This window comes from Strigops habroptila, unplaced genomic scaffold (assembly GCF_004027225.2).
Source record: "Strigops habroptila isolate Jane unplaced genomic scaffold, bStrHab1.2.pri NW_022045601.1_ctg1, whole genome shotgun sequence".
NCBI lineage: Eukaryota > Metazoa > Chordata > Aves > Psittaciformes > Psittacidae > Strigops > Strigops habroptila.
Genome location: NW_022651082.1, coordinates 73,910 through 90,314, shown reverse-complemented (window position 1 = coordinate 90,314; position 16,405 = coordinate 73,910). Strand labels below are relative to the sequence as shown.

Below are 16,405 nucleotides of genomic sequence, written 5' to 3'. Positions count from 1 at the left end.
CAAAGTAACGGGACCCCCAAGTAAATGGACCCCCAGAGTGAACTGGAACCCCCAAAATAAACCAGGACCCCCTGAGTAAATCAGGACCCCCAAAATAAACAGGACCACCCAAATAAACTGAGACCCCCAAACTAAATGGGGACCTTCAGAGCAAACCGGGACCCCCAAAGAGAACCAGGAGCCCAAGATAAACTGGGACCCTCAGAGTAAACTGGGACCCCAAAGAGAACCAGGACCCCAAAGTAAACAGGGACCCCCAAGTAAACTGGGACCTCCAAAGTAAACTGGGACCTCCAAAGTAAACTGGGACGCCCAAGTAAATAGACCCCCAAAGTGAACTGGGGCCCCCAAAGTAAACTGGAACCACCAAGTAAATAGACCCTCAAAGTGAACCAGGGCCCCCAAATGAACTGGCACCCCCAGAACAAACCATGCCCCACCTAACCCAGGACCCCCCCGTTGCGCCGCGCCCCCCAGGCGCCCCCCATTCCCCCCCCCGCTCACCGGTGCCGGGCTGGGGGGGCCCGAAGGCGAGCGCGTAGCGCAGCAAGAAGTGGTTGTTCCACACGTAGAGCTGGTTGTCGCGCGGGTTGTAGCCCACCGAGGCCACGTACTGGTAGGGGTTGGGGAAGGGCATGGCCAGCGCCTGCCCGCGGCTCAGCCGCGTGTCGAAGGCGTACACCACGGCGTTGCCGGCGCGCTCGCTGTCGTCCTCCAGGTAGACGCTGCGCAGCACGTAGAGCACCCCGCACGCCATGAACGCGTTGGAGGCCGCCCGCTTGTCGTAGCCCGTCTCCCACGTGCCCTCGAAGCGCAGCGTGTAGGGGTTGAGCTGGCTCACCACCAGCCGCCCGCCGTTGGCCTCGGTGGCGTAGATCACCCACAACCCGTCCTCATCCACCGCCAGGTCGATGTCGGTTTTGCCCCCCCAGCGATAGGGCGACGTGTCGTGGTAGTTGGCGGCGCCCACCACGGTCTCGCCGCTCTTGATGCGGGTGCGCAGGTCGTACTTGACCACGTTGCGCGTCCGCTCCTTGTTGTAGAAGACGGCGCCGTCGTAGACCACGAAGCCGGTGCCGTCGACGCGGTGGGGCAGGCGGTAGGTCGTGGTGTGGCGGCCGCTCTGGAAGTCGGGCCAGGAGGCGTACTCGGTGAGGGTGTCGGTGCGGTACGGCAGCCAGGGCAGCACGTAGAGCCGCTCCCCCGCCTGCAGCGGGTCCCGGCACCAAGCCCCGGCCTGATGCGCCGACTCGTGGCTGGAGGTGGCGGCGCCGATGCGCTGCAGCGTGCCCGGGCACACGAAGACTGCGGGGGGGGGGGAGAGGGGGAGAGAGCGGGGGAATGGGGGGGTAAAGGGGGGTGGAGGGGGGGGACGTGGGGTGGACATGGGGGTGGAGGAGGGGACGCGGGGATGGACGCGGGCATGGATATAGGGGTGGACGGGGGGACACAGAGATGGACAGAGGGATGGACATGGGGATGGACGCAGGGATGGATACAGGGTACAGTCAGGGAGACACAGAGAGACACGGGGATGAGGGAAACAGGGGTGGGCATAGGGATGGACACAGGGATGGACACAGGGATGGATGCAGGGATGGATGCAGGGATGGGTATAGGGTACAGTCAGGGAGACACAGGGAGACACGGGTATGAGGGACACAGGGATGGGCATAGGGATGGACACAGGGATGGATGCAGGGATGGGTATAGGGACAGGCAGGGGGACACAGGGATGAGGGACACAGGGATGGGCATAGGGATGGACACAGGGATGGACACAGGGATGGACACGGGCATGGATATAGGAGTGGACAGGGGGACACAGAGATGGACATGGGGATGGACATGGGGATGGACGCAGGGATGGATATAGGGTACAGTCAGGGAGACACAGAGATGGATATAGGGACGGGCAGGGGGACACAGGTATGAGGGACACAGGGATGGGCATAGGGATGGACACGGGGATGGACACAGGGATGGATACAGGGATGGGTATAGGGACAGGCAGGGGGACACAGGGATGAGGGACATAGGGATGGGCATAGGGATGGACACGGGGATGGACACAGGGATGGACACAGGCATGGACAGGAGGACACAGAGATGGACACAGGGATGGACACAGGGATGGACATAGGAATGGAGGTGGGACATGGGGACGGATATAGGGATGGAGAAGGGCGACAGAGTGATGGACATAGAGATGGGTGGAAGGACATGGGGATGAGGGACACGGGGATGGACACGGGGATGGGCGGGGGGACACAGAGATGGGCATAGGGAGGGGGTGGGACACGGGGGTGGGCACAGGGATGGGTGGGGGTCATAGGGACAGATATGGGGGACGGGACATGGGGATGAGTGGGGGAACAGGGAGACAGAGGGGACAGGGATGGACACGGGGACAGGGATGGACACAGGGGACAGGGATGGACACGGGGGTCAGGGATGGACACGGGGACAGGGATGGACACGGGAACAGGGATGGACACGGGGTCAGGGATGGACACGGGGGACAGGGATGGACACGGGGGTCAGGGATGGACACGGGAACAGGGATGGACACGGGGACAGGGATGGACACAGGGGACAGGGATGGACACGGGGGACAGGGATGGACACGGGGACAGGGATGGACACGGGGGTCAGGGATGGACACGGGAACAGGGATGGACACGGGGGTCAGGGATGGACACGGGGGTCAGGGATGGACACGGGCCGGCATGGGGACACGGGGACAGGGGGAGGGACATGGAGGGGACACGGGGGGGACACCGGGGGGGGACAGCGAGAAGCAGGAGAGAAAAGAGAAGCGGTTCATGAGCGGCCGGGGGGACCCAACCCTTGGGGGGGACATTGGGGACCCCGGGGGCGGGGAGGGAGACACGGGGGGGGGTCCCTTGTCCGGGGAGGGGGGACAGAGCGGGGGAGTCAAAGGGGGGGGGAACAGGGGAGATGGGGGGGGTCACCCCATCTGTGCCCCCCCGTGAACCCCCCTTTATTGGGAGCACCCTGCGGGGGGGGGCAGCTCTCCCTGGGGGGGGACCCTAAACTGGGGGGGCCCCAACCCCCCCCCAGGCCCACAGCCAGGGTTGGTCGAACGCAACAGAGACACGGGGGGGGGGGGGGAATGGGGGAGCCCCCCCTGGGGCTGGGGGGGGTTGGGGGGACCCCCCCAGTTTGGGGGTGCAGGGGGGGTCCCGCTGTCCGGCGCCGGCTGCAGAGAGGCTGGGGGAGAGAAACGGGGGGGTTAGAGCTGCGGGGAGAGAACGGGGGGACGGGGACGGGGGGGGACACACACGGGGACCCCCCCAGGGCAGAGACACCCCAAAACCAACCCCCCCCAATGGGGCGTCTCTGCGTGGGGGGGGGGACACGGCGGCCGGGCCAGGCTGGGCCCCCACTGACCTCAGTGGCCCCCCCAGTGCCCCCCCCATGGGTGTCCCCCCCCCACCTTGGGCTCCAGCCTGGCCCGGCCCCCCCCGCCCGGGGCGTGCGTTGCACACGCGTGTGCGAGGGGCCGGGAGAGCCCGAGCGTCGCACACGCGTGTGCGGGGAGGAGGGGAGGGGGAGCTGCGGGTGCACACGCGTGTGCGCGTTGGGGGGCTGCACACGGGAGCACGTGGGCACACGGGAGCTCGGGGCGTGCACACGCGTGTGCATGTGGCTGCGCGCGTCCGGGCGCGGGTAGGTTCGGGCCATGCCCGTGTGTTTGCACACACGTGTGTCCATGCATGGGCACACGTGTCGTCTGTGTGTGCACACGTGTTGCGGGCGCGTATTTGCCTGGTTGGGCGCTTGTGCATGAGTCGCATTTGCACGTACACGTGTGATTGTGCACACCTGTGGACGCGTGTTCCTGCGGTGCCAACGTGCTTATGCGTGTGCACGAGCCCACGCACCCCTGTGCTCCCGTGTGCACGTGTGCTGCTGGCGCGTGCACGCTCACATGTGGGGCTTCGCCTCCCACATGCGTGTCCTTGCACGGGTGCGTGTGCGCACACACGCGTGTGCTGCTGCACACATGTGGCCTCTGCGCATCCCCGTGTGCTCGCCCACGTGTGCCCCGTCGCACACGCGTGTGCACGGCGCAGCGGCGGCTGCGGGTACACGGGGGCCGCCCATGTGACACGCGTGTGCACGAGGGCCCTGCACACACGGGGAACACACGAGGACCCACGTGAACACGGGGACCCCCACGTGCATTCACCAGGGCTCCGAATGCAGCGGGCTCGCACGAGGACTCGTGCGTGCACGAGGGCACACGCGTGTGCACGAGGGCCGGAACACATGGGGAGCCGCGCGTGCACCGGGACACGCGTGCACCGGGACACGCGTGCACGAGCCCTCGTGAGCGCGCGAGCCCCCGCTCGCGGCAGCCCCCGTCCCGCCGCGGGGGGGTGTTCAGGGGGGTCCCGGGGGGGTGGGGGTCCCGGGGGGGGGCACTCACAGGCTCGGGGGGGCCCCGCGGGGGGGGGGCGGCGGGAGCTGCGGGAGGAGGAGGAGGAGAGAGACGAAGGTCGCGGCTCCGGCACCTGTGGGAAGAAGCCGCGGCCCCGCAGCGCCCCCAGCGCCCCCCGCGCCACCCGCAGGGAGCGCCGCTGAGCGCCCCCCCCCCGCAGCGCCCCGCAGCGGCCCGAGAGGGAACTACAGTGACCCCCGGCCCCGCGCCCAGCCCCACGGACCCCGGGTGACCCCGGCCCCACAGCTGACCCACAGCTGACCCCAACTGACCCACAAGTGACCCCAACTGACCCACAGCTGACCCACAGCTGACACCAACTGACCCATAGCTGACCCACAAGTGACCCACAGCTGACCCACAGCTGACCCACAGCTGACACCAACTGACCCATAGCTGACCCACAAGTGACCCACAGCTGACCCACAGCTGACCCACAGCTGACCCCAACTGACCCACAAGTGACCCCGACTGACCCACAGCTGACCCACAGCTGACCCCAACTGACCCACAAGTGACCCCGACTGACCCACAGCTGACCCACAAGTGACCCCAAGCGACCCACAGCTGACCCACAGCTGACCCATAGCTGACCCCAACTGACCCACAAGTGACCCCAACTGACCCACAGCTGACCCCAACTGACCCACAAGTGACCCCAACTGACCCACAGCTGACCCACAGCTGACCCCAACTGACCCACAAGTGACCTCAATTGACCCACAGCTGACCCCAACTGACCCACAAGTGACTCCAACTGACCCACAGCTGACCCACAGCTGACCCCAACTGACCCACAAGTGACTCCAACTGACCCACAGCTGACCCACAGCTGACCCCAACTGACCCACAAGTGAGCCCAATTGACCCCAACTGACCCCCAACTGACCCCCAACTGACCCACAGCTGCGCCCATCTGAGCCCAACTGACCCACAACTGAGCCTCAGCCCCACAACTGAGCCCAACTGGCCCCAATTGACCCCAACTGATCCCAATTGACCCAAATTGACCCCAACTGACCTCAACGGACCTCCTGCCCCCCAACTGCCCCCCAAGTGCCCCCCAAGTGCCATTGCTGACCCCCAAGCGCTCCAAGCTGCCCCCCCTCAAACAGCCCCGCCCCCCCAAAACTGCCCCAGGGCCCCCCCAGAGCTGCCCCTGGGCTCGGCCGGGGGGTTCAATGGGGGGGGATGGATTTTGGGGTGTTTCTGGGGGTCTCTATGGCTGGGGGGGGCTGTGACCCACCCCCTGTACTACAGCATTGGGGGGGCGGGGGGGGGTACTGGGGGGCCCCCATGGGTCCCTCCAGAGGACTTGGGGGTCCCATGGGGGGGGGGTTGAGGCACTTGGGGGGTCCTTGGGGACACTTTGGGGTCCCCCAAGGGAGCCTGAGGGGGGGTTGGGGGGGTCCCTGAGGGGAACATGGGGGTACCCGGGGGGGGCACCTTGGGGTGTCCATGGGGGGGGTCCCTCATGGGGGTCCCGGGGGGGTGGGGCTGGGGGTACCTGGGGGGGTCCCTGAGGGTCCTGGGGACCCCCAATGAGACACTTCGGGGGGGGGGCCCTGATCTAATTAGAACTAATGGGGGGGGGCAAGGAGGGGTTCGGGGGGGGGGAAGGGGGGGATGGGGGTCGTGGGGGTTGGGGGAGGTAGGACCATGGGGGGGGCACAGGGAGGCGGGGGGGGGTCAGGAGGGGTTGGGGGGTGCGGGGGGGGTTTGGGGGGGTTCTGAGGGGGGGGTTTAAGGGTTTGGGGGAGTCCAGGGAGGGTTGGGCGGTTCTGGGGTCATTTTTGGGGTGTTTTGGGTTGTTTTGGGGTGTTTTTTGGGGGTTTTGGGGGCGTTTTGGGGTGTTTTTGGGGGTTTTGGGGGTGTTTTGGGGTGTTTTGGGGTGTTTTTTGGGGGGTTTTTGGGGGTTTTGGGCTCCCAGCGAAGGGTCTCGTTACCTTTTTGTTCCACTTCTACTTTTAGCACCGGAGGAAAAGGCGGGAGAGAGCGGGGGGGGGGGCACGGGGGGGCACGGGGGGGTGGGGGGGTCGGGGGGTCACAGGGGTCACGGGGAGTCAGGGGGGTGGGGGGGTGGGGTCAATGGGGTGTCAAGGGGGGGTCACGGGGGGGTCACGGGGGGGTCACGGGGGGGGGGAGAGAGGAGACAAAGAGAAAAGAGATTAAACGGCTTCAGCCCGACCCCGCCTCGGGGGGGCCCCCCCGGGCCAATGGGGAGCCCCTGAGCCCCACAGGGGACATGGGGGGACATGGGGGGACACGGGGAAATGGGGGTGATGGGGGACATGGGGACATGGGGACATGGGGACACATGGGGGGACATGGGGGGACATGGGGGGACATGGGGTGATGGGGGGACACGTGTGGGGTGCGGGGATGGGCAGCCGGGGAAGGCGATTTGGGGGGCACACAATGGGGCGGAGCCATGGGCAGACGGACGGGGGGGGGCGGGGGGGACACACAGACACGGGGGGACACGTGGGGACATGGGGGGACCCCGCCCCCCCCCCCCCCCCGGAGGAAGAAGCGCAGAACACGGCGGGGGGGGCTCGGCCCCACGGCGCAGACCTGCAAAGGAAAGTGGTGCCCAACCCCCCCCAGCACAGCTGGGCATGTGCTTGGCGTGTGCCTGGTGTGTGCTTGGCATGTCCTTAGCATGTGTTTGGTGTGTGCTTGGCGTGTGCCTGGTGTGTGCTTGGCATGTCCTTAGCATGTGCTTGGTGTGTGCTTGGTGTGTGCCTGGTGTGTGCTTGGCGTGTCCTTAGCATGTGTTTGGTGTGTGCTTGGTGTATGCCTGGTGTGTGTTTTGCATGTGCTTGGCGTGTCCTTAGCATGTGCTTGGTGTGTGCCTGGTATGTGCTTGGTGTGTGCCAGATGTGTGCTTGACATGTCCTTAGCATGTGCTTGGAGTGTGCTTGGTGTGTGCTTGGCATGTCCTTAGCATGTGCTTGGTGTGTGCTTGGTGTATGCCTGGTGTGTTCTTAGAATGTGCTTGGCATGTACCTGATGTGTGCTTTTCATATCCTTAGCATGTGCTTGGTGTGTGCTTGGCATGTGCTTAGCATGTCCTTAGCATGTACAAACGCGTGCTTTGCATGTGCTGGCATGTGCTTAGCGAGGCCGGGCAGCGCAGGCAGGCCCCGGGCCGGGCCGAGCAGCGGCTCAGGGCGGCCTCGGGAGCGGGGCTGGGGGCGCTGGGTGAGGAGCAGCCCCCCAGGACCCGGCTGCAGCGAGAGCTGGAGCCCGGAACCCCCCGTGAGACCCCCCCGTGAGACCCCCCCTGTGGGACCCCCCTGTGAGACCCCCCTGTGAGACCACCCCGCGGGACCCCCCTGTGGGACCCCCCTGTGAGACCCCCCCGCAGCCCCCGCTGGGGTCCTCAATAAGGGGACATGGAGCTGCTGGAGCAGGAGGGGGCCGAGCAGGGGCTGGAGCCAGGCTGAGAGAGCCGGGGGGGGCACCTGGAGAAGAGAAGGCTCCTGAAGGAGAGACCTTAGAGCAGCTCCAGTGCCTAAAGGGGCTCCAGGAAAGCTGGAGAGCGGCTTTGGACAAGGGCCTGTAGGGACAGGCCAAGGGGAATGGCTTTAACCTGCCAGAGGGGAGACTGAGATGAGCTCTGAGGCAGAAGCTCTTCCCTGTGAGGGTGCCGAGGCGCTGGCACAGGGTGCCCGGAGCAGCTGTGGCTGCCCCATCCCTGCAGTGCTCACGGCCAGGCTGGACTCGGGGCTCGGGGCACCCGCTCTGAGGAGGGGTCCCTGCGCGGGGCCGGGGCCGGGGCCGGGGAGCTCCGAGGCCCCTCGGGGCGGTTCCGTGCTCACCGCGCGCCACCTGCGGGTGCTGAGGCCCATCCTTAGCGTGTCGTGGCACACCAGGCACGTGTTTGGCATGTACCAATGCACTGCAGACGTGTGCTTAGCGTGTGCAGACATGTGCTCAGCATGTCCAAGGCATGTGTATGCACTTAGCATGTACTTAACATGTCCTAATGCCCGTTGAAGCGCTCCCCAGGCATTTGTGTAGCGTGTGCTGTGTGCTTAGCATGTGCTGGCTTGCACCAGGAGTGTGCTTAGCATGTTCTTAGCATGTGCACAGCTGTGCATACCTTGTACCAGGTATGTGTTTAGCATGTGGAGAGTTGAAGAAGCTCACGCCAGCTTGGCCAAGGTGTGTATTTAGCATGTATGGTGTGTTTAGTATGCGCTTAGTGCACATAATGCACGCCAGGCATGTCCTTAGCATGTACAGGGTGTGCTTAGTGTGTGCTTTGAGGCTCGCTTGGCGCACCCCGCCTCACACCAGGCGTGTGTCTGGCATGTTGGGCTGTGCTTAGCGTGTGCTTAGCATGTGGGAGCGTGCCCAGCATGTGCTTAGCGTGTGCCGGGGGCTCCATCCTCCCCCCTCCGGCGACTCCTGCAAAGCAAAGGGGGGGTCAGGGGGGTCCCGCGACGGCGCCTGGGGAGAGACAAGGGGGGGCCTGGGGGGACCCCCCAAACTGAGGGGACACGGGGGGGCTGCACACGGGGGGCTGCGGCACCCCGGGGGGGGCACTAGGACCCTGCACCCCCCGCCCAGGGGGGTCTGTGGCTGCCCCCAAGGGATGAATGTGCCCCCCCCATCACACCCCACAACCCGCGAGAGGGGGCCCAGGGGTGGGTGCTGTGGGTCCTATGGGTGCTGTGGGTCCTATGGGTGCTATGGGTGCTGTGGGGCAGGACGCCGTGGGGCAGCACTCTCTATAGGGCACGCAGTCATACTGCACCTCCAGGTACTTGAGGTGCTATGGGTGCTATGGGTGCTGTGGGTGCTATGGGTGCTATGGGTGCTGTGGGTGCTATGGGTCCTGTGGGTGCTGTGGGGCAGGATGCAGTGAGGCAGCACTCACTATAGGGCACGCAGTTGTACTGCACCTCCGGGTACTTGAGGTGCTATGGGTGCTGTGGGTTCTGTGGGTGCTATGGGTGCTGTGGGTGCTGTGAGCGCTGTGGGTGCTGTGGGTGCTATGGGGCAGGACGCCATGGGGCAGCACTCACTATAGGGAACACAGTTGTACTGCATCTCCAGGTACTTGAGGTGCTATGGGTGCTGTGGCTGCTGTGGGTGCTGCGGGTGCTGTGGCTGCTGTGGGTGCTATGGGTGCTGCGGGTGCTGTGGGTGCTGTGGGTGCTGTGGGGCAGGACGCCGTGGGGCAGCACTCACTATAGGGCACGCAGTCGTACTGCACCTCCAGGTACTTGTAGGTCCCGGGACAGGGATCGGGAAACGCGTCGGAGCCGGCGACAACCACACATTGGGTCCGGTTGTTGCACCTGCAGGGACACGGGACGGGACACGGGACGTGAGACATCGGACACGGGACATGGGACATGGGACATGGGACACGGGACATGAGACACGGGACATGGGCCATGGGCCATGGGCCATGGGGCCACCCTGCGCAGCCGGGATGCGTGGACATGGGGATGTCCCTGCACTGTCCTCGTGTCTTTCTCATGCCCACATCCCCCCCCCCCCGTGTCCCCAGAGCCCCCCCATGGCCCCACGTCCTGTGTGTCCCCATCCCCATGTCCCCGTGCGCCCACGTGGGTGTCTCCATCCCTCTCCTTGTCCCTATGTCCCAAGTCCTCCTGCATGTCCCTGTCCCCTCACAGGTCAGTGTCCTCGTGTACCCAACCTCTTACACGTCCCCGTGCCCCGTGTCCCATGTCCTGTGTCCCATGTCCTGAGTCCCATATCCCATATCCCATGTCCCATGTCCCATATCCCCATGTCCCATATTCCATATCTCCATGTCCCATGTCCTGTGTCCCCATGTCCCACATCCCATGTCCCCATGTCCCATATCACCATGTCCCATGTCCCCATATCCCATGTCCCATATCCCCATATCCCATGTTCCATGTCCCAGGTCCCATGTCCTGTGCCCCATGCCCCCATATCCCATATCCCATGTCCCATGTCCCATATCCCATGTCTCATGTTCCATATCCCAAATCCTATATCCCATATCCCATGTCCCATACCTCATGTCCCCATGTCCCATGTCCCGTGTCCCCATATCCCATGTTCCATATCCTCATACTCCATGTTCCATGTCCCGTATCCCATGTCCCATGTCCCATATCCCATATCCCATATCCCCATATCCCATATCCCATATCCCAAATCCTATATCCCATATCCCATGTCCGATGTCCCATATCCCCACATCCCATATCCCATGTCCCATGTCCCTATGTCCCATGTCCCATGTCCCTATGTCCCATATCCCATGTCCCATGTCCCATATCCCATGTCCCATGTCCCCATATCCCATGTCCCATGTCCCCATATCCCATATCCCATGTCCCATGTCCCATATCCCATGTCACCATATCCCACATCCCATATCCCACGTCCCATGTCCCATATCCCATGTCCCCATATCCCATATCCCATGTCCCATATCCCACGTCCCCATATCCCATATCCCATGTCCCCATATCCCACGTCCCCATATCCCATATCCCATGCCCCCATATCCCATGTCCCATGTCCCCATATCCCATATCCCATGTCCCCATATCCCATGTCCCATGTCCCATGTCCCCATATCCCATATCCCATGTCCCATATCCCATATCCCATATCCCCATGTCCCATATCCCATGTCCCATGTCCCCATATCCCATATCCCATGTCCCCATATCCCATGTCCCATGTCCCCATATCCCATATCCCAAATCCTATATCCCATGTCCCATGTCCCATATCCCATGTCCCAAATCCCATGTCCCATGTCCCATATCCCATGTCCCCATGTCCCATATCCCATGTCCCATGTCCCCATATCCCATATCCCATATCCCAAATCCCATATCCCATATCCCACGTCCCATGTCCCATATCCCATATCCCAAATCCCACATCCCACATCCCATGTCCCACATCCCGCGCCGGCGGCACCTGAGGGCCATGATGTGCGTGGCCTCGCGCAGGTAGCACTGCACGTTCTCCATCTGGAAGGGGTCGGCGTCGCAGATCTTGTCGTCGGTGCGGCCGTAGTTGGCGCTGTCCACCAGCACCACGTCGCTGCCGGGGCAGCGCAGCTCCAGCGGGTACCCCTCGCACGCCAGCTCCCGGCGCGCCAGCCCGAACGGCAGCCCGGCCCGCGCCAGCCCTGCAACGGCACAGCGGGAGCGCCTGAGCGGGAATGCTGCTCCTGCCATGGGAGTGCAGCTCCTGCGGTGGGAACACTGCTCCTGCCATGGGAACGCGGCTCCTGCCATGGGAGTGCGGCTCCTGCAATGGGAATGTGGCTCCTGCGATGGGAATGAGGCTCCTGCAATGGGACAATGTGGGAATGCAGCTCCTGCAATGGGAATGAGGCTCCTGCAATGGGAATGTGGCTCCTGCGATGGGAATGTGGCTCCTGCCATGGGAGTGCGGCTCCTGCGGTGGGAACACTGCTCCTGTAATGGGAATGAGGCTCCTGCAATGGGAATGTGGCTCCTGCCATGGGAGTGCGGCTCCTGCGGTGGGAACACTGCTCCTGCAATGGGAATGAGGCTCCTGCAATGGGAATGTGGCTCCTGCGATGGGAATGAGGCTCCTGCCATGGGAGTGCGGCTCCTGCGGTGGGAACACTGCTCCTGCCATGGGAATGAGGCTCCTGCCATGGGAGTGCGGCTCCTGTGGTGGGAACACTGCTCCTGCCATGGGAGTGTGGCTCCTGCCATGGGAGTGTGGCTCCTGCAATGGGAATGAGGCTCCTGCCATGGGAGTGCAGCTCCTGTGGTGGGAACACTGCTCCTGCCATGGGAGTGCGGCTCCTGCAATGGGAATGTGGCTCCTGCGATGGGAATGAGGCTCCTGCCATGGGAGTGCGGCTCCTGCGGCGGGAACACTGCTCCTGCAATGGGAACACGGCTCCTGCCATGGGAGTGTGGCTCCTGCAATGGGAATGTGGCTCCTGCGATGGGAATGAGGCTCCTGCCATGGGAGTGCGGCTCCTGCGGTGGGAACACTGCTCCTGCCATGGGAATGAGGCTCCTGCAATGGGACAATGTGGGAATGCTGCTCCTGCAATGGGAGCGCGGCTCCTGCAATGGGACAACATGGGAATGCGGCTCCTGCGATGGGAATGCGGCTCCTGCAATGGGACAACGTGGGAATGCTGCTCCTGCGATGGGAATGCGGCTCCTGCAACGGGAATGTGGCTCCTGCAATGGGAATGAGGCTCCTGCAATGGGACAATGTGGGAATGCTGCTCCTGCGATGGGAATGCGGCTCCTGCAATGGGAACACTGCTCTGCAATGGGAATGTGGGTCCTGCAATGGGAATGAGGCTCCTGCAATGGGAACACTGCTCTGCAATGGGAATGTGGGTCCTGCAATGGGAATGAGGCTCCTGCAATGGGAACACTGCTCTGCAATGGGAATGTGGCTCCTGCAATGGGAATGAGGCTCCTGCAATGGGAACACTGCTCTGCAATGGGAGTGCAGCTCTTGAACGGGACAATGTGGAAATGCTGCTCCCGCAACAGGAATGCAGCTCCTGAATGGGAGAACATGGGAATGCTGCTCCTGCTACAGGAGAACATGGGAATGCGGCTCCTGAATGGGAGAACATGGGAATGCTGCTCCTGCAATGGGACAATGTGGGAATGCAGCTCCTGAACAGGACAACACGGGAATGCGGCTCCTGCAATGGGACAACATGGGAATGCTGCTCCTGAACGGGAACGCTGCTCCTGCAATGGGAGAAGATGGGAATGCTGCTCCCACAACTGGAATGCTGCTCCTGCAATGGGACAACATGGGAATGCAGCTCTCACAATGGGACAACATGGGAATACAGCTCCCGCAACAGGAGAACATGGGAATGCTGCTCCTGCAACAGAAATGTTGCTCCTGCAATAGAAGAACATGGGAATGCTGGTCCTGCAATGGGATCATGGGATAACATGGGAATGCTGGTCCTGCAATGGGATCATGGGATAACATGGGAACATGGGTCCTGCAATGGGATAACATGGGAATACTGGTCCTGAGATGGGATAAAAGGATAATGGGGGGGAGAGCTGAGCACACACAAGCCCTGGAATGGGGATGAGAACCCTGGAATGGGATAACGTGGGGTGAGAGCTCTGGAATGGGATAACGTGGGAGTGAGAGCCCTGGAACGGGATAACGTGGGGTGAGAGCCCTTCAATGGCATAACATGGGATAAGAGCCCTTCAATGGGATAACGCGGGGTGAGAGCCCTGGAATGGGATAACGTGGGTGTGAGAGCTCTGGAATGGGATAACGTGGGGTGAGAGCTCTGGAACGGGATAACGCGGGGTGAGAGCCCTTCAATGGGATAACGTGGGGTGAGAGCCCTGGAATGGGATAATGTGGGGTGAGAGCCCTGGAACGGGATAACGTGGGATGAGAGCTCTGGAATGGGATAACGTGGGGTGAGAGCCCTGGAATGGGATAACGTGGGATGAGAGCCCTGGAATGGGATAACGTGGGGATGAGAGCTCTGGAATGGGATAACGTGGGGTGAGAGCCCTGGAATGGGATAACGTGGGGTGAGAGCTCTGGAATGGGATAACGTGGGATGAGAGCCCTGGAACGGGATAACGTGGGATGAGAGCCCTGGAATGGGATAACGTGGGGATGAGAGCTCTGGAATGGGATAACGTGGGGTGAGAGCCCTGGAATGGGATAACGTGGGGTGAGAGCTCTGGAATGGGACAACGTGGGGTGAGAGCCCTGGAATGGGATAACGCGGGGTGAGAGCCCTGGAACGGGACAACGTGGGGTGAGACCCCTTCAATGGGATAACGCGGGGTGAGAGCCCTGGAACGGGATAACGTGGGATGAGAGCCCTGGAATGGGATAACGTGGGGATGAGAGCTCTGGAATGGGATAACGCGGGGTGAGAGCCCTGGAATGGGATAACGTGGGGTGAGAGCTCTGGAATGGGATAACGTGGGGTGAGAGCCCTGGGAGCAGGCACAGGGACCCCCAGTCCCTTCACCCCCCTCACACGAGCACCAGAGCCCCTTTGCACCAGCCCCTTTTCACGAGCCCCTTGCACCAGCCCCGCACGAGCCTCGTGCCTCCTCCCAGCCCCTCACCCGGGCCTCGCACCCCCCTGCTCCCCCCTCGCACCCACGTGCGCCCCTCGCACCAGCCCACGAGCCCCTTCGGCTGCCAGAAAGGCCTCGCACGCGCGTTGCACGAGGGTCGCACGAGGGTCGCACGCGCGTTGCACGAGCGCTCACCTTGCGTGGCCGAGGTGACGAGCACGGCGGTGACGAGGAGGCTGCGCAGGGCGGGGGGGGCCATGGCGAGCGCCGGGCGCTGGAGCCCCCCCACGGCCTCAGCGGGCACCGACCTATGGGGGGGGGGGTCCCTGTGATTAACGGGGGGGGACAGAACCACACCGGGACCCTCTGAAGCCCCCTTAAACCCCAGCTCCTGGGGGGGGGGAAAGGCGGTTCCAGCCCAAACCGCCCCCCCCCCCCAGGTACCGGGACCCCCCCCCAGTACCGAGACGCCCCCCCCCGGTACAAGACCCCCCAAATAGGCCCCCCCGGCGCCGGTTTCCCCCCGCCCCCCCCTCCACCCTCACCCCGTGCAGGGGATGGATGGAGCCGCGGTGCATTGTGGGAAACTCAGCCCCAGCCGGGCAGCTCCCATCCGGCGCGTTGCCAGGGAGACGGAGCCGCGGTGCATTGTGGGAAACTCACCCCCCCCCTTCCCATCCCTATTCCCATCCCGGGGGGGGGGGGATATGGACACCGGGCCCCGCACCGCCTTCCCAGCATGCCCTGCGCGCCGACATCCCCCCCCCCCCCATCGCGCCCCCCCCCCAAGGGGGAAACTGAGGCACGGGGGGGGGGAATGGGATGGGAGCAATTGGGGTCCCTCAAAATGGGGGGGGGAATTAGGGCATGGCGGGGCCCCCTCCAAGACGTACCCCCCCCCAATTTGCACCCCCTCCCACTGCACAGACGCCCCCCCCCCCCGTTTTCAGCCCCCTCCTTTGCACCGGCCCCAGCCCTATTCCTCGGCTCCCCCCAGTTACTGCTCAGGGCCCCCCCCAATTCCACGGGGACCCCCCCAATTCCACCCCCCATTGCACAACGTTCCCTATATCCACCCCCCCAATTCCACCCCCCCTAATTCCACATCCCCCCCCGGCTCCAAACCACCCCCAATTCCATCGCCCCCCAATGCCACAGCCCCCCCCCATAATCCCACAGGCTCCCCCCGCTTCCAAACCGCCCCTAATTCCACATCCCCTCCTATTCCACAGCGCCCCTTTTTACACGACCCCCCCCATTTCACACAGGGCCCCCCCATTGCGGGCCCCCCCCTCGGTAATGCACGACGCCCCCCCTCCCCGTTTGCTCGGAGCCCCCCCAGCTTTCACCCCTCCCCACGTTCCACAGGCGCGCCCCCCCTTTTCAACCCCCCCTCTTTGCACATCACCTCAACCGATTCACACGCTCCCCCCCCCCATTTTGCACAAGGGCCCCCCCTTTGCACGACGACCCCCCCCCCCCGTGCACGACGACCCCCCCCCCCCCCTTGTACGATCCCCCCCCGGTACCTGCGGGGTCGCTCGCGCCCGGGGGGGCAGCTCCATGCGGCGCGGGCGGGGCGGGGCGGCGCGAGACCCTCCCCCCCCCTTCCCCTCCCCCCCCCCCGTCCCGCCGGGCCCCGCCCCCACCCCCTCCGAGCTGTCAATCACCGCGGGGGTGGTGGGAAAAGGGGGGGGGGGGGGGGGCAATGGGGGGGGGTGAATCCGGAGTGGATCCGAAGCGGAACGGACCGGGGGGGAGGGGGGAAGGGGGTGGGTGTAAAACCTGGTGTGGGGAGGGAAAACACGGACTGGATCCAGGTGGGAATGGAGCGGGTGGAAACCCGGGGTGGATCCGGGTGGGAGCAGAGCGG

General features: G+C 64.0%; 1 protein-coding gene across 1 annotated transcript; it reads right to left on the bottom strand.

Annotated features, from left to right (window-relative positions):
* Window positions 1-504: 504 nt before the first annotated feature.
* LOC115603008 (adhesion G protein-coupled receptor L1-like) lies at window positions 505-15,134 on the bottom strand (the record flags this gene model as incomplete). The annotated part of the gene is made up of 6 exons (XM_030474517.1): window positions 15,078-15,134; window positions 14,728-14,840; window positions 11,417-11,630; window positions 9,671-9,780; window positions 6,415-6,432; window positions 505-1,305 (listed from the first exon to the last, which is right to left on the bottom strand). Coding segments are annotated over exons 2-6 (1,207 nt in total), but the record flags the coding sequence as incomplete, so codon positions are not given.
* Window positions 15,135-16,405: the final 1,271 nt, after the last annotated feature.